This window comes from Alligator mississippiensis, chromosome 5 (assembly GCF_030867095.1).
Source record: "Alligator mississippiensis isolate rAllMis1 chromosome 5, rAllMis1, whole genome shotgun sequence".
NCBI lineage: Eukaryota > Metazoa > Chordata > Crocodylia > Alligatoridae > Alligator > Alligator mississippiensis.
Window position 1 is genome coordinate 21,936,144 of NC_081828.1, and position 21,613 is coordinate 21,957,756.

Here is a 21,613-nt window from a genome sequence, read left to right on the forward strand (position 1 = left end):
TTAAATGCCTCCTAATACTTTGTAAGAGCATAAGACTAGAAAGGAGATCCTAGGTCACTGAGTCCAGACTTTTGCTATTGCAGGAAGTCAGGTCACAATCTTTATATTTACATGTACATATATTTCACTTGCTTACCCTGACACGCTGCAGCCCTGCTGTTCTGGGTTGCTACGGAGAGATTCACAGATTAGAATGCCTGAAGGAACCAATATAATCATCTAGCATGACCTCCCATATAACACAGGCCAGAGAATTTCACCCAGTAATTCCTGCCGTGGAGGGAATTTATTCTTCTCTACTATTTAAGTGAACATGATCAAACCCAATAACTCATAGTTGAACTAGAGCATGTCTTTTAGAAAGACATCCAATCTCGATTTAAGGACTCCAAGTGATGATGAATTTGCCACTTCTGTTGGCAAGTGGGATGCAGCTCTTTTCTCCTGCTGATTGAAGTCAGGAGGTTTCTTTTTTTTTTTCCAACCACAGATGTAAAGGAAAGATGGGGCACAAATATTAATGAGAAAGAGGGAAATAAAAATAATCCAGGACTGCAGCAGAAATCTTGGGCTCTTTCACATGTGCTCAGTCCTATGGAGCCTCTAAATCTTGGAAAGGTTCATGAGGAAATATTAACAGTGCCCTTTTTAATGCAGCTGATGTCTCCAGCCTCCAGCAACAGCAGTGGCTCTCTCTCTCCTTCCTCTTCTTCGGACTGCCTTGTGGCACGAGGTGGCCCTGGCCGCAGTCATGTTGCAGCTTTACGTAGCCGCTTTGAGTTGGAATATGCCTTGAATGCAAGAGCTTATGCTGTTTGGTCACAAAGGTAAGTGTCTGTCATTTTTGGGTGGGTGAGATCTTGATCTGGGACAGCATTAGGAGAGTCTGTCCCAGGAGAGAGCCATCTCCTTCCTGACTTAAAAGCTTCCTAGAGCAGGGATTGTTCTTCTTGAATATTTTGATGGACCTAATATGTAGCGGGTGCTAACCTAACTGAATAATAGCAGTGTGCTTCATTGACATATCACTAGCATTGCTGTTGTGGCAGGATTTGAAAAGCATTTCAGACTCCACTCTACTCATCCAGTCCCATCCCAACATGATGCATTTAAGGCAGGGGCGGGCAATTATTTTAGGAGGAGGGCCGGTTACTGAGTTTTGGCAAGCCATCAAGGGCCACATGACAGGCAGCAAGGGGCAGATAAAAATTAATTTTCTAAAAAATGTTAGGAGCCCTGCGGGCTGGATAGAATGACCTGTAGGCTGCATTTTGCCCACCCAATCTAAGGTGTTTAAAATGTTATGGATGCCATCTTGTTGTTTAGGCCCCAGTGAGTGCTTTAGTAGTGTAGACTTTTTTCTTCCCAGTATTGAAAAAACAAAGACAATGAGAACACCTGTAAGAGTGTTTAATCAAACTCCTGCACTGCCGAACTCCAAACACAGCAGCATAGTTTTATTGTGTGACAGTCCCCCACTGAGGCGGATTGGTTCAAGTGCTCAGTTTGTAAGTGTAGCCTGGGTACACCCAGGGGGGTGTGCCCTGTCCTCCAATGGAAGGGATGGTGGTCAGGCAGGGTGCTGGGAGAGGGGCCTGCCACCTGGGAACGGTTCCCTGTCCTCTCTACAGAGCCAAGCCGAGACCAAGCACTTAACTATATACAAATTTATTGTTACAATAAATAAATATAAATAAGGAAGGTTAAATATTTACAGTAAAATTAACGTGTGACACCATATATCAACATATAACACCACTTCTAGGGACTACAAAAGCATAAACCAGGTGACTCACAGCATATACAATACTTAATGCCTCCTGCACGAAACAGGCATTAACACATTGAAACAGGTAAGTCAAGGCATCAACACAATAAGCACATATGGGGATCAACTTAAATAACCCAGGTAAGTTGAGATAACAATACCATAAATAGTGCACTCAGCACCTCCTGGGGAGTTCCCTGGAACCCCTCCCCTTAATAGCCTTGGGATGTGGACACCTCCCCCCACAATGGAGGAGGGTGGAGGCTGTAGACCCTCCTCTCCCAAGCCTACCTCCCCTGCAGGGCCCGCTTCCCCAGCAACTCATGCGCCCGCTCTGAAGCAGCCAAGGCTCATCCCCTGGTGGCCATTCCCACTAGGGCATCTCTCCAGTGGTGCCTCCTGCTCCTCTCAATGGCCTGGTGCACCGCCATCTGGGCACCCAGGGCGGTCCCACAGGAGCTGAGCCCTTACTGGCTCCAGTTCCCCTGCCTCATACTGGGGGTTTTTCCCTGTCCCTGGCCCTGCTCTGGGCACCGGGGCTCTTTTAGTTTAATGCAGAGCCACACTGCAGGGCTCTAGTTATTCAGCCTAGAGCTGGTGCTAACTTAACCAGACTTGAGCTGCTCCCAGGGCCGGTTCTCCGTGCACTGATCTGCACACTGTGTGGGGCCTGAGCAGCCTCAAGCTGCTCCCAGGGCCAGCTCTGTGTGCACCAATCTGCGCACCATCGAGGCTCAGGCGGGGTCCCGATAATGGTTGTCTCTGGAGCTCTTCTCTCCTTGCCATTCCCCATTGTGTCTCTCTACCCCAGTGTGCTGAGCATGCTCCACTTTTATAGTGTTCAGGGGCTCCACCCCCAAAGTTCCCCAGACCTGGCTGGGCGCAGTCTCGAACCAGCTCCAAACTACTCCTTGCCCCCTCTCTTGGGGGAAAAGGCGTGGCCTTGCTTTTCCTGATTTGCTTCTGATTGGTGTGTGGCTCCACCAATCAGAATTGCAGAATCTCAAGCCAAGGACTCATCTGGAGCTCAAGAGGTAAGTCAGCTGCAAGAGGTACCTGCCCAGTGCTTGACAGTGGACCAAGAGAAGCCAGTTATTATATAGTGTGGCATATTTTTACACTTAAAATGTGGAGGGAATAAAAGTTAAATATTTTTTTTGAATAGTGCAGATGAATGCAAGGGATGGTTCTGGCTAGAGACAGAGAAAGGCGGTAGATGGTGGACAAGTGCTGCAAAATTGATATAGTGAGAGACACTAAGTGATGCTGTTGCACAGTTGTACACATCTCTTTCTGAGTGTGATTGCTTCTCAGGCTGTGAGGAATGAGTGCATTGTGAGTTCTGGGAGGTTGCTTCTTTTTAGGGGACCTGTAGCAACCCTGAGCTTGCATGAACCAAAGGACCTGTGATAGGTAATTTGGAAGCAGCAGCAGGTTCATATACCTTTGTGTATTTTCAAGCCATTGAAGGTAGCTTTAGTACAGGTCATCCACGAAAAGCAGAATAGTAGGCTCTACAAGCCCTCATGCAGAGCCAGGGCTCTTCCAGTGACTCACCTTATTAGCAGAAATTAAAGCCCTGCATAAATCTGTGGAGAAAAAATTTTTGCTGACTTCTGGCAATTATGGCTTATTTACTCTGCCAGCATGAGAGAGAGGTGGGCATGATGTCCTTGTTAGAAGGAATTAGCAGAAAAAGAGACAGAAAGTTCATGCAGGAACAGGCAGATGGAGATACATTTTATGGAAGAGCATAAATCTCAGCATGATTTATTACTGTATACTCCCAAACTCTCTTCCCCTTCCCTTATCTGGAGTACATAGCTTTTATCTTGAGCAATGTCTGAGCCCCATTTACTCACAGTGTCATTTTGCAAGTTCTGAAAATGGCATGACCTATTGCTAACAATACTAGGACTAGTATTTATACGTTTAATAAATGTGGATTTTCTGGATATAAAGCATGTCCCACTTCCTGTCCAGAAGTAAAGTATTGGGATAGCAGTAGGAAGGCTACAATATTAGGCAACGTGATTGAGTAGATGTAGTTTATCATTTTATTTGCTAGTTCTGGACTCTGTTGATCATAGAATCATAGAAAATTAGGGTTGGAAGGGACCTCAGGAAGTCATCTCGTCCAACCCCCTGCTTAAAGCAGAACCAGCCCCAACTAGTTCATGCCAGCCAAAGCTTTGTCTAGCCAAACCTTGAAAACCTCCAAGGATGGAGCTTCCACCACCTCTCTGGGTAACCTGTTCAAGTGTTTTACTAACCTCATAGCGAGAAAATTATTCCTAATATCTAACCTAAACTTCCCCTGCTGCAACCTGAGACCATTGCTCCTTGTTCTATCATCTGCCACCACTGAGAACAGCCTAGCTCCATCCTCTCTTGAACCTCTCTTAAGGTAGTTAAAGGCTGCTATTAAATCCCCTCTCAGTCTTCTCTTCTCCAAACTAAATAAGCCCAGTTCCCGCAGCCTCTCCTCACAAGTCATGTCCCCAACCCCAAATCATTTTTGTTGCCCTCCGCTAGACTCTCTCCAATTTGTCCACATCCTTTCTATAGTGGAGGGTGCATAACTGGACACAGTACTCCAGATGTGGCCTCACCAGTGCTGAAGAGGGGAATAATCACTTCCCTTGACCTACTGGCAACACACCTACCAATGTAGCCCAGCATGCAGTTAGTCTTCCTGGCAACACAGTCACACTGCTGGCTCATATTCAGCTTATTGTCCACTGTAACCCCAGGTCCTTTTCAGCCCCCAGCCAGTCACCCCCAGCCTGTATGGATTGTTCTGTCCTAAGTGCAGGACTTTGCACTTGTCCTTGCTGAACCTCATGAGATTTCTTTTGGCCAGTCCTCCAGTTTATCTAGGTCGCTCTGTTGCTGTTGTCATTATTTGACTTCGATCTAAAAGTGCAATGTGAGGTAAGGCATGAGGGCAAAAATTACTGGGTGACAATGGGGGTACTGCTATTAGGTATTGTGGCCAGAGATAAACTGTGACTTCTACTTCCACCACAAGATAGTAAGAAACCCCCTTAGGAGCCCATTTGTACTCTGGTCCACAATTTGTTGCATCTTGCCACCCATACAGCCCTAGAATTTGTAGCTGTGGAAATTTGTAGCTGCTATAAAATATACCTTAGCATCTCCTCCCTGGAGGAAGCAGGGAGGGTTGTGCCTCAGAGTTGTATATCTATGTTACAAGGTCTTGTGGAAATGCTCCTGGGAGTAGGTCTGACCCTGTGTTCAGGGCTCTGCCTAGAGTCACCATCTTGTCCTAGAGACTAGAAATATTGGATGAAATTCTTTGCTCACTGAAGTAACAGCAACAGTCCCTGCCAGGGAGCCAGGATGTCACCTACGAGGATGTAGAAGGATGTGCCATATTTGAAATGAGGTGGAAAAGGAAAAATGTAATGACCGACCGGTGCTACTTTGTGTGTTCCATTTCTTCTGAAAAGGAAATCCATTTGCAATATTGTCTGTGGCTGTGTGAGATCTGTGTTCTCTATATTACTGTAACATTACAGTTCATATCTGAAGTAGTCTGGACTACCACTTGGGAAACCTGAGTTTGAGGGCAAATTTAACAATCTCCTGTCTCGATCTCATGGGAACTGAGAGCACTGCAGAAATGAAATGACACTTTTAATCTCTGCTAGGAGACAGATTTATGGTTTACTCTCTAGCACCACCCAGCCATCAAAAACTGTAATGGCAGAGAAAGGCCAGCACTTGTTCATCCTGCCCTCGGGGCTCCTCGGGGGAAGAGAAGGGCTGTTGATATAAAGGGTTAAAATACTAGCCTGGAATAAAGAAGCAAATAAAACACAGTTCTCTGTCGATGAATGGCTCAGATGGAGAGAGAATGTGCCCACACCTGCACAATCCTGTGCACACATCTTTAATATGGAAGGATGCTGAGGCCTTCCATATTAAAAATATAAATCAAAGCAGAAATACTCATCTGGTGAAATAAAACATCTGATGTAAAATGCATTGCTGTTGCCAGATGCCATTTAAAAGGGAAGCAGAGATAGGGGTGAGGGTCAGGAGAAAGAGAGACAGACCCTGAGTTAGCTCTTCTACTAAAAAGGACCAGATTTTGCTGCTGAGTGTAATAGATTTGCATGAAAAGAATGAGAGAATGACATATTTAGGTTACTGTGTAGACACCCAGAAAGAGAGAGAGAGAAGCCGCTACTGCAACAGTTCCTCTTCTCATGTAATTTAATGTTCTCAGTATGACATCTGAGCTCGTTAGCTCCCTAAAATGGGTTCCTCTGTAACCCAAAGGGTTACTTAAATGGGCTTTTTTCCCCCTCAAATTCTCTGTAATACAAATTTTAAAAATCCAGCTCTATTAATAGAACGTAGAAAGATTCACCCAGAGGCAAAGTGAAAAATAAAATGAGAATGGTTTCTGCAGTTTCAGTAATTTTTCAATTATACAACATACTGAGATGATTAATGACTTGACTTTCTAATGACAATAGTTTCTTAGGGTATTAATTTTTGAGAAAGTGTAAATTTGGCAAGTGAGCAGGGCACTGTGTTTTTGCTACATTCAATTGGAATAGTTCTTCATCTCTTCTACTTCTATCGGTTCTGACCACTTCCTATCCTCTGAAAAAGTGTTCAGCATGCAACTCTGGATTGCAGAAAAGACAATTCATCTAATGAAATCTCTCTGCACCGTACATGGAGTTAAACAGGCATGACACTGAAGTTATTTGCTTGTTTCTTGCCTTGTAACTTTAGTGTTTGTTTAGTGAGTCTCTCCCCTACATGGCAACCGTTACTATGTGTGAAGTAATAAGAGGCGGGTCACAGTGTCCTCATAATGAACTGGATGCAATAGCAATGCATTCTAATTGCCTATCTAATGAGACTGCTTAGCATATCAACCATCACAGTTTAGAAGCTTTAATTGTAGATTTTCTACTTCTTTGCACTTTTAGCACCTCCAATATAGTCCAAGGGCACATTTGCAAAAGAAAACCCTTACTTGTTCCAAGCAGCTTCTAGATACAAAGCAGTTGACATAAGCTGAAATGATTTTGTGGCTAATTTTCTTTATAGTTTGCATTGTGAGGCTAACATGCTAGTAGACTTGGTTAGAAACTGTACTGTAAATGCATTCAAAACCACACTGTAGCCCACCTCTGATGGTAAAAGGTATCTCTATAGATGATGATGTAGCCTGGATGTTGTAAAAGAATTCCCTATTAATTGTGGATAAGGGAACCATACCAGAAACCTGCCACCAACAGCTTGGAATGAAATGGGTAGCTGGCACCATTCAATATCTTGCTTGATTACTGTTCTTGAAATGGTTTCTATAAGAGCAGTTCAATCTGCAACACAGGCTGGAACCTGGCAGGGGATGCAATATGTGCAAGAGTAACTTCTTCCCGCAAAGAACTTAGCACATGTTGGCTGCAGCAAGACTTCATATCTCTCCCCCCGTGCTCCTTATAATTTATGCTAAATTTACGGCACAGCAGAGCCCAAAAGGCCTAATGAGAACCAGTGCCTTAATGTGCTTGTTGATGAACATGCCCATTTCTACATGTCCTCATTCCAAATACCGCCTTCTGTAAGCCCTCCATTCTGCCAAGGGATGGCTCAGTCTGAGCCCTGTGTCTACATGGAGCTGCCTAGTAGTATCACGTGGCTAACATAGAAATGTCTCTGTAAAAGTGCTGGTGGGGCTGTGCACTGTTACAGGTGTCTTTCAAGGATTGGGGCCTAAAAAAAGCAACCATGCCACCTGCATACCTTAGATTTCTTTTCACATCCCGAGCAGTTTTCAAGGACTACACAGGACCCACAGGATGAGTTGTTCTGTTTGTAATATCTCAGCACAGATTTGGAAAGAAAACTTGATCTCTCCAGAAAGCACTGTGCAAACCCAAAAATATTTTAACTGATTTCCTCTAGCAAGAAGACTCTCTGATGGTGTTAATCACTGTTTTCCTCCAGGATAAGCAACATATGCTTTATCACCCATATATTTTCTGTCTGTCTCACACTACTAGACTTTTTCCAAGCTGTCCACTCGGGTTAAGGACCAGCACTGAGTCCTTTGTTAGACAGTTACTGTCTTACAAAAAAGAGGTTGAGGGGGTGGGAGAGAGAAAAGTCAAGCTTAGCATTCTTCTCCCTGCACCCTCTCAAGAAAAGGCCTTACATTTGTTATCAAGAAAAAGGTCTTCTTTTTAAGCTTTTCCTCTGCTTTCTTCAAGCTGCCATTTTTTTGCCCTGAACAGACTTGCCATTAGGAGCAGCTGCTAAGCAGTTTGTTACAGATGGTCTGGGTTATTTTTGTTCGACTCTTTCATCCAGCTGACAACAAAGTGCCTGAATGAACAGGACTCGGAGTTCGAGATTTACTCTTTGAGCCTACTGGTAATTTAGGGTCTACTGCAGCCATTCATGTGGCTTCTGTTTGTAGTGTAGTTCTCCCACCCACAGATGACTTCTCAGCTGCCATTCTGTTTTTCTAAACCTTTTAAAAATCATAAGATTTTCAGGATTGCGTGAAGGTGCATTGCAGTACAGCCAAGTCAGGCATTTCCCTGTGCGAGGGAATCCTCAGTTGACCAGAGCCACCATAATGGTTCCTGTGTCACTCTTCTTCCTGCCCCCAACCTTGATCCCTGAGGAAAGGAAAGGGGTTAGTAGCCTTGTATGAATCACAGTTTGGGAAGGCTAGAAGATCTGGCCCCATATCATTAGACTAATATTTCAGTATTAAGTCAATGTGTTTTACAGGATACAAATAGCATATGGTTTTCTCTGATACCTGCTAGATCTGCAACTTAGTCACACACAGACTCTCTGTGTACTGCATTCCTTGCAGATGCATGTGTGCCTTTCTTTCTATTGTTTTATTTTTTACCATCAATTTTGGCATCTCCTGTGCTTGTCGAAGATAGCCCAAATTACTATAATCTTCCACCCAAAGTTAGGGTTATAGTGGTGTTAATTAAAATGTAATATTTATATTTACCTATTATACAAAAGCAAGCACAGAAGACAGCCAGGTGAGAGAGAGGGTGGGAGTGTGGCCATTTTATAGTATCAATGCTTCATGGAGAGGTTGGTAATGTCTTAGTTTCCTGGAAGACATGAAGTGAGTTTTGTATGCGTCAGGTAGGAGCCTATTCCAGGCATACAGGCTGGCATAAAAAGAGGAACAGAGAGGGGAAATGGGTAAAAGGGGCAAATGGTCAACTGAGCAGGAAAGTGGGGCACAGAGCAATAAGCAGGGTATACAGCAGACAGACAAAAAGCATGGGTGAAACAGTAATGTTGTGAGTATATTAGTTTTCTCCTTTGCTGGACATTTTCTCTCTTCACTGTCCATTTTCTGTCTCATTCCTGTAGTGGATGCTGGCCTCTGGCTTCCTCCAGTCATGATAAGGGTCACTCCATGCCTCAGCAAGCTGTGGCACTATAAAAGGCTGCATCTGTCAGTCCCCAGGGCAAAGTACTTTGTTTCTCTAACACACACATCTTAGAGCAGCTAGGAAAGCAAGGGCCCCAAGATCCTTCCTAAACCTCAAGACACTTGCATCAGTGCTAGAATAATATTTGCATTCAGGCTGGAAATGCAGACAAGCTCTAAGCAAACCCAAACCAGGCAGCCTGTATCCTGCCACTGGGCTCTGGTGTTCAACATTTCACATTCCTGTCACTTGGACAAGTGATTGAGTCGCCCTTTCTGTTTCATGGCGTCATGTTTCATAGGTTGAAAAGCTAGATTGATGAGCTTTGCTGGAGAAAAATATTTGAAGAGTAAGTGAAGCTGATGACACGTTACTTTACAGTTTAGTGGAATTCAGCAAATCTAATTCTATTATCCTGTCAAAGTATCACAAAGAGAAGACCCAAAAGCATATTTTTAGAGGATCCTTAATAGAAGCCAGAAGCCATGAATACATCTGCTAAGTTCAGATATGTCTGGTAGTGACAGACCTTTGTTTTGTTATATGCCACGAGATAAATAATATCCCCAATGACTAATTAAGTTTAAATAAAGTTCTGTTGAGTAATGTCTCTTCTGCTTGCACTTTGAAAAGTGTCAGAGTCCTGGAACCATGGCTAATGATATTTTCAATCCAAAGACTTCTCAAGGTTTATGTAAGCATATTCACTGAAGGCAGACCAAATGAAAAAAAGCTGCTGCTTAAAGCACAGAACTCAAATGCAGTTTTTATGGAGCATTTAAAGCCAACAGCCCTTGTTTATTCTCCCAACTGAGTAACGGATGTGGTCTGATAGAGGTAGGCTCACTGTCATGGCTAGAACAGTTCAAAAACAGTTTGGTAAATTCTGTATGTTTGCAGAATGTGTCTACGCTCAGCTGCATTGCTTGAAAATAGGAGAGGGAATGATAATTTGCTGGGTTGTCACCCTGGCTGGCTTATATAATATACACATATGCACCAGTGCAGGGAGACCATTTACAGTCCATTTTTTGTTTTTCCTGGAGAGAGATCTGGGTAGGTGAAATTTCACCAAATCTTTAACTGGAATTTACATCTTGTTTTGCATTGAAACAGTTTGTCAGTCTCATTTTATTTTACTATAAATAGGATTTCTCTCTGCCTGGGCACAATGTAGGCTGTATATGGCCTCCTTCCCACATAAGTGACAGGAAGAAGACACAAATCAACTATTACACTGTACTCTACTTATACACCTTCTATGTAAGTGCATAATTCACTTGAATATATAACATTTTGCCAGTGCCATTTTGTTGTTTATTGTAAAAACATGTAATCCCTGTATTTGTTAAACCACTAAAATATACAGCATCTTTCAGCCCTACCCTCTATGTTGTAACTTAATTATACTCCATTTTATTACAGACTAAGGATAGTGGTCTACTTTCTAACTAATTGTACTCCTTTTAACTGTGCCAGAATCAAAGAAGCTGTTTCAGGACTCCTAACAATTAGGACTTGGAGTAGAGATGAGATCTTTTATTAGACCAACAAGATTTTTGCAAAAAAAATCTTTAATTGCGAACTTTTAGGCACAAACACCCTTCATCGGGCATTGGAGAAAAGATTGTTAAAGTTCTCCTTGGTAGAAACCTGAGAGACTGCCTCTGCCTTTTTTTCAAGGTAATTTGCATCATCACAGAACCTCACATAGACGTAAGAGACTCCATACCAGCTATGAACTGACTGCTCAGAGGAGTTTTCCATCTGTTGACTCCTCTGAAATCCTATGAAATATGAACTTTCATTTCTACCCAGGATAACTTATAATCTTTTCTGCAATGCCTAATGAAGGGTGTTTGTGCCTGAAAGCTTGCAAATAAAGAATTTTTGTTGAAAAAATCTTGTTGGTCTAATAAAAGACATCATCTCTACTACGAGTCTTGATTGCTTGCTCCTCTAGACCAATATGGCTACAACTTGCATACATACAAGCTAAGAGCTGGCATTTTCTATGGGGTCCACTGAGTTTAAGAAATTTAAGAGCCATTGCTCTAGCATATTCTGGAGAGATTTTACTTACTTATTTAATTAATATGATGCCCTTCCCAACAAAGCCTTGGGGCAGTGTACACTCCCCTCTGCTGGAGCTATTCCACTTTGTATAAATAAAGATTCTTTGGAGCAGAGTCCCAGACTTTCCTTTCCCACCTCCCAGATGAGGACTCTTAGCCAGTAGACTATTCTGTAAAATGGGCACCATTTTACAGCAAGCCAAAGTCACTTTTCCAGCTACCTTTTGAGCAAGGCCTGATCTGGTAGGCATGCCTCAAGAGTGCCAATGGATTGGGCCACACCGGTGAGATAGAGGGCAGAATCCTGCTGGGGCCCAAGCAGCCTCAGGGCTTGTGAAGTTTTGCTTTTCCTTGTGAGCAGAAACTTAGGCCTCACTGGAAACAATCAGCTGCTGATCAGGAAAGCTGAGGATCAGAGGAAGATTTCAGCTGAAATTTACACCAGTTTTAACCATTCTCCTTTTTTCATTCCCTAACGTTGCATAGATCAGTGACAGAAAAAGTTGCTCAGGCAACTTTTCCTCCCCATTCCCAACTGTGTTCCTTTTTCTCCCCATTCCTTCTGCACAGGGGTCCTTTGGCTGTGCTGCTTGTCATGTGCCTAAAAGAGTGCTGCCAGATAAGCTTTAGATGAACAGTAGGAAACTACCCACCAACACTAGGCAGGCTTTGAGGAGTTTGTGTGCCAGCAGGGATGCTACTTTACTGCAGCTCTGCTCCAAAGGTGTCCTCGTGCACTTGCTCAGAGGAAGACTCCAAAAGAGACAGACATTTCAAACATGAATAAATAAAAGAAACGTGTTCCTATGGGAACCTTTGGCATATTAGATTACCTGTTCCCCAGCTAGGGTTTCCTTTCTGTTTAGCATCTCATAGAGAATCTTAGGCTTACAGGTACGCTCTCAGAGCAGTGCAGCAAAGCAAGAATATTTTTTCCTTGGCTTACTAAAGACCATCCTGGAGATTTGCCTCCTAGTATGGATCCATTTATAAAGCAACCTTGCAGCCTAAACAGCAGAGTAACTACCCTTTCTGCTTCCCAAGCAAATAGTTTAAAACCTTTTTGTAAAATCTTTATGTAGCTACACCAGGGCAGGCATACAATGCCCAAATTCTATCATGATGATGATAAAGGAAAAATAATAAGCTGACAATATTTCTTGCCCATTGATTAACATTCCTTGCTACATGTGAGTGAATAATTGGTCAAAGATAATTTAAGATTTTCTAGTTTGTGTGTTTTAACAAACAGTCCTGCAGGGAGTCAACAATCTGTCCTCTATTTTATTGGGGGTGTATTAAATATTCTTCAAGTTGAAGGAATATTTGCTGGACCAGAGCTTGCTGTGTTCCAGCAAGCTCTCTCCATGAATGTTTTACTTCCATTGTTAATGGGGGTATTTCCCAAAAGGATCTTCTAAACAAGCAGCAGCAAAGCTTCTACACAATTTCTAAGTCCGCAGAGTAGAAGAGCTAGAGACACTATGAACTGTGAGCTAATTACATCAGGTATAGTTGCGTTTGGTCTATTTTTGTGTGTACAAAGCAGACAGGTTTACATATTCTAGCCATTTGTTTCTGTAACAAGAAAATTCTTGTTACCATATAACATATATATAACATATAATGTTATATATTATATACCATATAATGGTATATAAACTGAGAGTGTATCTGGGACAGGGGCTTGCCCTGAGGAATTTGAGTTTAGCTTTTGACCATTACCTATGAACAAAATTCTACTAATGTGTTCATAATCCAGAATTATTTGATGGATGTTTTCTGTGAACCTGTCTTAGCTTATAGATTCCCCAAATACTGTTCACCTCAAGTGAACCCTTTTCTGAAGCCCTAGAAATCAGTGGAAAGACTCCAATTTATCTTTGCATCAGGGCACTGTAGTTTCACTGTAATAATAGCTATTCATAATAAAATCTTTACTGTCTGTGATTAGATTTAATGGTCAGTCTCGTTGCTATTTTGTCTGCTTCCTGGCTAGAGAATTTGTCAGCCCTGTAGAGTTTGGAGATTTCACAGTGATTGCCACCATTTCCCCATTATAAAAATGTCCCATAGCATGTAGTAGAAAACAGCGGTCTCTAACACGGTTTTGTTTTAAAACACACCTATAGAAATTTCTGTCCCTGCTAGAGCATTCTATAGAATGTTTTAAGTAACCTATGGAAATAATATCAATCAATTAAATTCTGTGGTATTTAGCGCAGGTTCTATAGAATCACATATTTATATAGTTATACAATTCTGTACGACTTTTCCAAAGACTTATGTAATTGGCCATGCAAGCATTTCTTTCCATTTCCATGCATTTTCTCTTTCTATGCAAACAAATGTTCATAAGTACATAGACCATAAGAAAGTGATCAGAAGCACCATGCAAATATTTGCATTTTTTATTCAAATGTATGTTTATGACTATAATTTTGCAGCATGAATCAGTCCTAAGAACCTATTACAGGTATTGTTTTGAAAGACTGACAAAAACTAGTTACCGAAAGGAAGTGGTCTATTCTTATTAGGCAGTTGTCTAATAAAAGTAATTTCTTGTACAATTTTTAGTGAAGAGTAAATACACAGGGATGCAATATCTGTGTTGTCATATGTGTGTCCACAGTACACAGAATACACACAGATAAAGCAAGTAAGATAAAGAACCTGCTTTTATAAAGCATGTTAATGCATCCCCACAGGTGCAGTTTTCTTTCATTCCAAACCAAGCCATTGTTTTTAAGTCTATAGCCTCTATAGAACATTACAAACACTAATGATCAGTGTTTTGCATGTTGAAAGGATTTGCTAGTTTTACATCTTCACATCCTTCCCAGACTGTCTCCATAATAGAGCAACATGAGACTCCTTCAAAGAATTAGCAGGACCCAGCATGGAAACTTAGGTAAATAAAGATGACCTTTGAGGTCCCTGCTTTCAGAAGAAAAAGCTGGGATGCCATAGTACAAGCTCAAACCAGTCCACTGCTTAGCAATAGACCTATGCTTTACAGAGTCAGTGTATTTCCCTGAGCCATTGCATTACTGTAGGTTGGAGTTTCACAGGGAGCTAGGTGAATTTTAAAATTAATTAGGTACCTACCTCCTTTATGCTCCTTAAAAAATGTTAGTCCATCCACTTTTAGTTATGTAAATTGCAAGCCACTCATCCATTGTGTGGATCACACACACACACACAAAGAAAGAGATGGAAGAGGAGAGTCCTCCCATTTTCTAGCACATTTGTCTAGACGTTATGGAGCAGGAGACCAAAGTTATATAGCTCTTTCATCCCAGGGGGGTTTGAACCAGCATCTCCCATTTCACAGCAAGGTCCTCTAACTACCAGGCCATGGGTTAGATAGAGCATGGCAAAAGTTATTTCTATCCATCCTTTCAACAGCCATTGGACAGCCAAGAAGGAGTGATATGTAGGCCTAGGAAAAGAGTTATACAGGTGGACTGTGCCTTGGTGCAGCAGACAGTGACTGAGGATAAAAAACTTCTGGATCTATCCCCTGCCATTTAAGCTGTTTTTACATTTTTTGTTCAATAGTCAGTGGATAAAATAGCTACCCAGCAGGGGGGAAAGCTGATGCCCCATTGGAAACAGGAACCAGAACCCAAGACAGCCTTCTGTGCTGCCTATCTCACTGAGATGCACTCTCTGCACTGCTCTCCACCTGACCCCATATATCTTCCCCTTTCAGCTGCCCTGCTGACCAGCCTCAACAGAAGGGACACTTTTTGCATTTTCTGGCCAATGGCATGGTGGTCAAAGCACTTTAGAAGTGGCCAAATAAAAGATGTGTTCAAGGTGCATCTGGGTAAGGAAGGTCTTAGAGTGTGGGTCTACTTTGCAAGTACACCGTCCTCAGAAAGTAACTTGTCATGTTTTTTCCCCTGTTACAAATGTTTCAGTAGGGATGTGCAAAATTCTAGTGGGTATTTCACTTCAAAGCTGTTTCAACTCATTTTCAGCTCAAAACAGCAAAATCAAAATGAAACAAAAGGTTTCAAAATGAAATGAGAGCACTCAAAACCTGCTTGCAACTAAACAGAAACTAAGGAGAGGGAAGTGGAAGAGGAGGGAAGGACTGCTGTAATATTGACATCTAGCTCCCGGTTCAATTCCACAGCTCTTCCCAGGGAGCGCAGGCCCCTGATCTTTGCGCAGTGTTTCAGCAGGCTGCTGCTGCAGGCACTGGCCCCAGCCTGCAGCAGCAGCCTTCTGAAACCTGGCGCACAGAACTGGGGGCTCACATGCCCCAGGAAGAGCTGGGGGAATGATCAGAGAGCTGGGGAATCGAACCAGGAGCTGGGGAATTGTACCAGGGGCTGGGGAATCAACCCGGGAGCTGGAGGAATGTTCCCTGATCTTTCTCCTAGCTCTCTGATTCCTTCCCCCAGCTCTTCCTGGGGGGCATGGGCCCCCAGATGATGCAGGATTACAGCAGGCTGCCACTGCCAGTTGGGGATGGTGCTGGCTCTGAGCTATTTACCCAGGATCCAACAGCAACCTGTTGAAACCCTGCACATAGTTCTGGGGGCTGCGCCCGCTGGGAAGAGCAGGGGGAATGATCAGAGAGCTAGGGAATCAAACCAGGAGCTCCGGCTGGCAGCTGGAGCTGCCCCAGCTCCCAAAGCGTGCACTGCCAAGTTGCGCTGTACCTGTGTCATAGGGCAGTTGCTGTGTGGATGCCAGGTGGAGGGGGCGATCCCCGCTGCCACTCACTGCCCCATGCTGTGAGGGGGGGCTCTGCCATGAGCCCTCAGAGGCCCCAGTCACCGCTGCCAGAACCGGTGAGTGCGGGGCTTTTTTTTTAAAAGCTCTGCACTCACCAGATACAGAGCACGCAGATGACAGCATGCTTCTGTTGAGGGCTGGGGCCAGTGTCAGTGCCAGCACCTGAGTCTGCTTGGTGCACAAGCTCTGGGAAGAACTCAGTGCTGGCGCTGCCCCAAGCAGAGCTGTCATCCCGCGCACAAATCCGGGGGCCTGCACCCCCCGGGAGGGCTGCGGGACTATGCTGACTCCTCCCAGGGGGTGCAGCTCCCAGATCTGCACATGGGATGACAGTAAGCTGCCACTGCTGTCAGGTGATACTAGTTTTGCTTTAAACGGTTTGAAGTGCAGTTTCACAAAAAAACCTACACCTATCTCCTTGAAAGTTGGCAGACTTCATGCCCTTAGCAGGGGATACCATCCCTGAAATTTTCAGCAGAATCAGGCAAGAAATGAGAACGTTATAGGCATTTTTGTGATTCCCCATTATAGCCTATGGACGAAATATCGAAACACATTGAAACAGCATCGAAATAGCGAAACAGTTTCAACTAAATGAAATGGAACAGTCAGTGCTTTGAAACACCAAAATGAAACACTGTCCCTTTGAAATGGTGAAACGAAACGGTGCTGTTTCACACAGTCCTACATTCAGGGGGGCTTGATAACAGAGTACATGCACTCACCCAGGTAGAATGAGAATGTAACATTGGGTCCTTCTAAGCATGTTCAGAAGGCCTTAGTGAATTGCCACACTCACGTAAAGTTTCCTAAACCTGTCAAAAAGGCACTTGGATTTGTACCACAGTGCCACATAGCTAGGTTACACAGTAAACTTGCCATACACAGCATAGAAGTGCCCTCAAGCATGCCATGTAGCTGCAGGCAGGCTGCCTTCTAATCCAAGAGTGAATCCATGTTGGCAAGATGCTTCAAGCAGGCTAATTAACCCTGCTGCCTGCCAATGCCAGCTAGCCCATCTGCATGCTAATAAATCCACCTTATTGCCTCATGAACATAGCTAACATTTTCCAGTTGAGGAGACAGTCCCTGAAGAGCAGTATGCTTGAGGGTTCAAGTGTTACAAGAACATTTATTATGAGGATGTGGCCTCATATGCCAAAATGAGCTGGGCTTGGTCTACAAATTAGTTTTGTACATATAGAACAGGTGTACGATTTTGTAGGTATATTGGTATTGTATCTAGTGCTAATACCATATATTGTATTACTAATTAGTATTTTATATTTATGTTACTCTAAAGAGGCCTTATAAAAACCAATTAAATTATTCCCTCTTTCCAGGTGAGCATAAATTATACTTATTGGCACAAGTAAACCAGCATAGCTTCATTCCTATGAAGGGCTGTTATTTTGTTCTAAGTATGTCACTAGTTTAAGCGATGTAACTTTTCCATGTAGACAAGGCCATAGGTACCTCTGAAACTGTAATTCACTGACTTTAACTTTGAATGGTCTCTAAGCATTTATTACATTTGGAGAGTAATGCTTCTAAATTGCTGTGCCTTGTGAGCAGGCCATTCAAATGATACCACGTATCATCAGACTGATGCTTCAGTAAAGCAGTGGGCTGCTGTATAAATTGGCAAATCTGTGCATGTGTAAGTATAGTTCAGAGGCATTATTTGTAGTACACAAACTGTTGGGATTGATTTGGATTCCCCTGAAATCATGTGTTTTGCAGTTGACCTTGATGCTAATTAGCTATTATTGCCTATGTGTTATTTGGGATCTATATTTAGGATATTGTGGAGCTGGAGCAATGACAGAGACAGTATTGTTCTGCAAATAGTCAGGATGAATACATGAATTGAGGTTAGTGGATAAATAAGTAAATATTTCTGTTCAATTGAGAAATAGCAATATTGGGGTTTTGTCTTTACTATGTTACAGAAAAATGCAATTTAGCTGCTTGAAACATGGCTAATATAGGGCATTGCTTGGGAACAGAATCAATTTCTTTAAAAAAAAAAAATCTTTCAGTGCTGAGTACTCCATGGCTTTTTGCGGGTTGTCACTGGAGGCAACCTGAACCAAAATCCCAGTTCTGAATACCTCTGAACTTTGGGGAAATTCAGATCTGTATCTGTGCTTATTGGCTGGCTAAAACAAAATCATCCAGCTCTGGGAGAGCTCAGACATGGTCTGGGATTATCTCTAATTAAAGCACAGTGGTTGGTATCAGAAACAAAGTTAAAAGCCAGTTGAATTTAACCGTCTCAAATTTGCAATGGGAAATGGTATCAGTGAGAGCCAATCAAAAGAACCCCATTTGTGCCCAGGTTTCTAAAGAGACAAAGAGTTGCCTAGCATTGAAGGACCAAGAGTCATGTATCCTGTTAGTTCTACCACTCACCTACTGTGCAACCTTTAACAAATCCCTGAGGGCTACTTCCTCAAAGGGATTAAATATAATTTATTTCACTATGCTCCATCCGATTGGAGAACAGCAACTGAAGTTACCTATATTAAAGGGGAAAAATGATCAGGGCAGCTGTGTGCCTATTACTCTGCCTTCAACAGTAGGCAAAAGCTTTAAAACAGATTTTGAAAGAGAGAATAATGAAAGACAAGAAAGTAAAAAGAACATGGGCTAATTACAATCTAGGCTTACCAAAGGGAAATTCTAGCAGACCACTCAATAGCAGACCACCACCTAGACAAAGGAAACAAAGTAGATGTCATCTATCTGGATTTTAGCAAAGTATTTGATATGGTGTGACATGAGAAATTATTAGTTACATTAGAAAAGATGGGGATTAGTAAAAGAACTGTAAAGGACTGGCTAATGAGGATGTGGAAACAGGTAGTGTTGCAAGGGAAATTATCAGCCTAAAGGCGGATAGCTGAGTTCCTCAGGACCAATCTCAGTTGATATTTTCTTTAGTAACCATGGCACAGAAAGGGAGGGTTGCTGATGACGCAAAGGTAGGAGGCACTGTCAACACCAAAATAAAGAGTAGGATTGGACATTCAGAGTGAAAGACCTGAATGATCTTGAGGACTAGAATAAAAGAAGAAATGGGCTGAAATTCAGGACAAAGTGCAAGGTCATGCCTTTGCAGAATAACATTAAAACACTTCAGTTATAAACTAGGAATCCCTAATTTGGAAGGAATGGAGGAGAATGACCACTTGGGTCACTAGGTGATCACAGGTGATTCTGAACCAACAGTATGGCCCTTGTTACATGTTACTCTGTGAATTGCTCAAATGTTGATGGGCGTTGGTGCTAGCTTGAGTTCAGAGCAGTGACATGTTCAGGCCAGCAGGGGCCTGGAGGACTGAAAGGTAAGCATTCCACCCTCCCCATCACACCAATTCAGGGCTTCCTCCCTGCCCACCAGGGATCCCAAGCTCCCCCCTCCACCCCTGGGGCTCCCTTCCTGCCCCTCGGGGTTCCCCCTCAACACCTTGCTCCTCCTCCCCACTTCCCAAGAGAACAGACAGGGAAGGGTTAACCTGCACTGCCTGCCTGACCCCTGCCATTGCTGATGTCAAGCTGCTGCTCTTCTCTGGGCTGAGCCTGGCTCAGAAAGTAGGAGTGGATGTAGCAGCCAAGCAGAAAGGCTAACCCTTCCCTGCCTACACCCCTGAGAGAGAACAGTGTGGGCAGCAACAAGTAAGTGGAGGAGGGGAGTGCAGGGGCGTGGGGGGGGGGGTCAGTGAATAGGGATCTGGGGCTCAGGGGAGGGTGGGGGGGCAGTGGGCCTGATCTGAGCCAGCAGGAGAAGGGAGGATGTGAAGGTGTGTTTACATTAATGTGTATGTGTATCTGAGAGTGGCCATACCTTAGTGTAACATGAGCTGGGTAAAATGGATCAGTGATAAACCTAGGCTGGAAAGGTGTAACTTTAATCCACCTAACAAGTGCTTAGAGCCAGTCTCAGGTGTTAATGTGTGGGCAACCCAGGGGTTAAGAGCTCCAGGAACCACCTAAGATTAATGTGTAACATGGCCCTATGATGCATCTGTAAAAAGGCAAATGTGATCTTGGAGTGTGTCATAGGGTGATCTCTGCAAAACGAAATCATCCTATCATACCTAGTTGGTATCAGCAAGAGCCAATCAAAACCAACTAAACCAACCAAACAAACACCAGACTTCTAGAGAGATAAAAGGTTGCCAATATTTGGTACAGGGACCAAAAGTCCTGTGTCCTGGTTTCTATTCTTAATTCTTCTACTCACAAGCTTTGTAAACTTAAATAAGACTTAACATGTCTTGTACAATAAGTTATATAAGATACTGATAAATTTCATCCGGAATATTACGTACAGTATATCTGACAACCCGTGTTCAATAAAGATGGATTCAAACTAGCTCAGGTGCAGAATAAGGCTACTAGGATGGTTGAGGGCTGAAGAGCCTTTCATATTAGAGGAGATTAGAAGAGCTTGGTTTGTCTTGTCTACCAAAATGGAGGCTAAGGGAGAATATAACTGATGTTTAAATTTACTGGAGAAGTATTCACCCTAGATGGAAAAGAGCTATTCAAGCTAAGAGACAGTGTTCGCAAGAAGATAACATATATAAATTGGCTGTGAATAAATATACAATAATAATATATAAACAGAAGTTAGAGCAGCAATGTGCTGGAACCACTTATCAGCTGGAGCATGAGGGGAAAGTCAAACTACTTGTAAGACTGACCATAATCAGTTTATAAAAGGGAAAATTTGAGGTGTTGGGGAACTGAATTTCATGACATCCCTTCCTGTGCAATATTGCTGTGACCTAGTCATTGCAGTGCCTAACTCTTCAATGCCTTTCCCTCCACATTGCATTTCATATTCCCAAGTTCAGCATCCAGGTCCTCACACCATACATGGGAAGAGTCAAGTACCAAAGGATAGAATCCCTAGAAAATGCATAGAGATCTACCAAAGCCATCCAGTAGAAAATGCAAAAAGGAAGCCAAAGCTGAGGGGCTCACCCCTCCAAAAGTAGTTACATGCCTAAGATGCATCTTTTTTTCATGAATACCAAGTGAAGGACATATTTGACATCTGCACACCTTGTGGCCTGGTATTTAGGGCATTCAGCTGGGAGATGGATGTTTTCAAACCCACACAGAAGACTCTCATCCAGGTCTCTTGCATGCCAGCGAGTGAGCTAGCCACCAGGCTCTTGGGTATTCTGGGCAATTTCTAATCTCTCCAGTTAAAGCTGTTCCATTTTATATAAAAAATAAAATGATCATCAAAGCAGGGACTTGAACTATATTCTTCTACCTCCCAGGTGAATAGCTTCACTACTAAACTATAGAGTCAATCTCTTACCACCCAGAGAGCATTTACTTGTACGAAATGAAAGATCCTTCAATACAAGAGACTATCTTACCCAATAGCCTGAGTATTCTCCTGAGATGAGAAAGACCCAAGTTTGTCACTTCTCTAAAACAGCTAGAGTGGGGAGTTGAAGACAGATCTTTCACTGCCCAGGTAGTTACCCCATACGCTGGACTAGTGGATATTACGTGACACACAAAAC

General features: G+C 43.0%; 1 protein-coding gene across 1 annotated transcript in view; it reads left to right on the forward strand.

Moving 5' to 3' along the window:
- Positions 1-21,613, forward strand: part of TNNI3K (TNNI3 interacting kinase) — a 190,499-nt gene that overhangs the window by 158,643 nt on the left and 10,243 nt on the right. Inside the window, exon 23 of the mRNA XM_006268959.4 lies at positions 658-827. Coding sequence (XP_006269021.1) covers positions 658-827 — 170 coding nt within the window. The remainder of the gene's footprint in view (positions 1-657; positions 828-21,613) is intronic.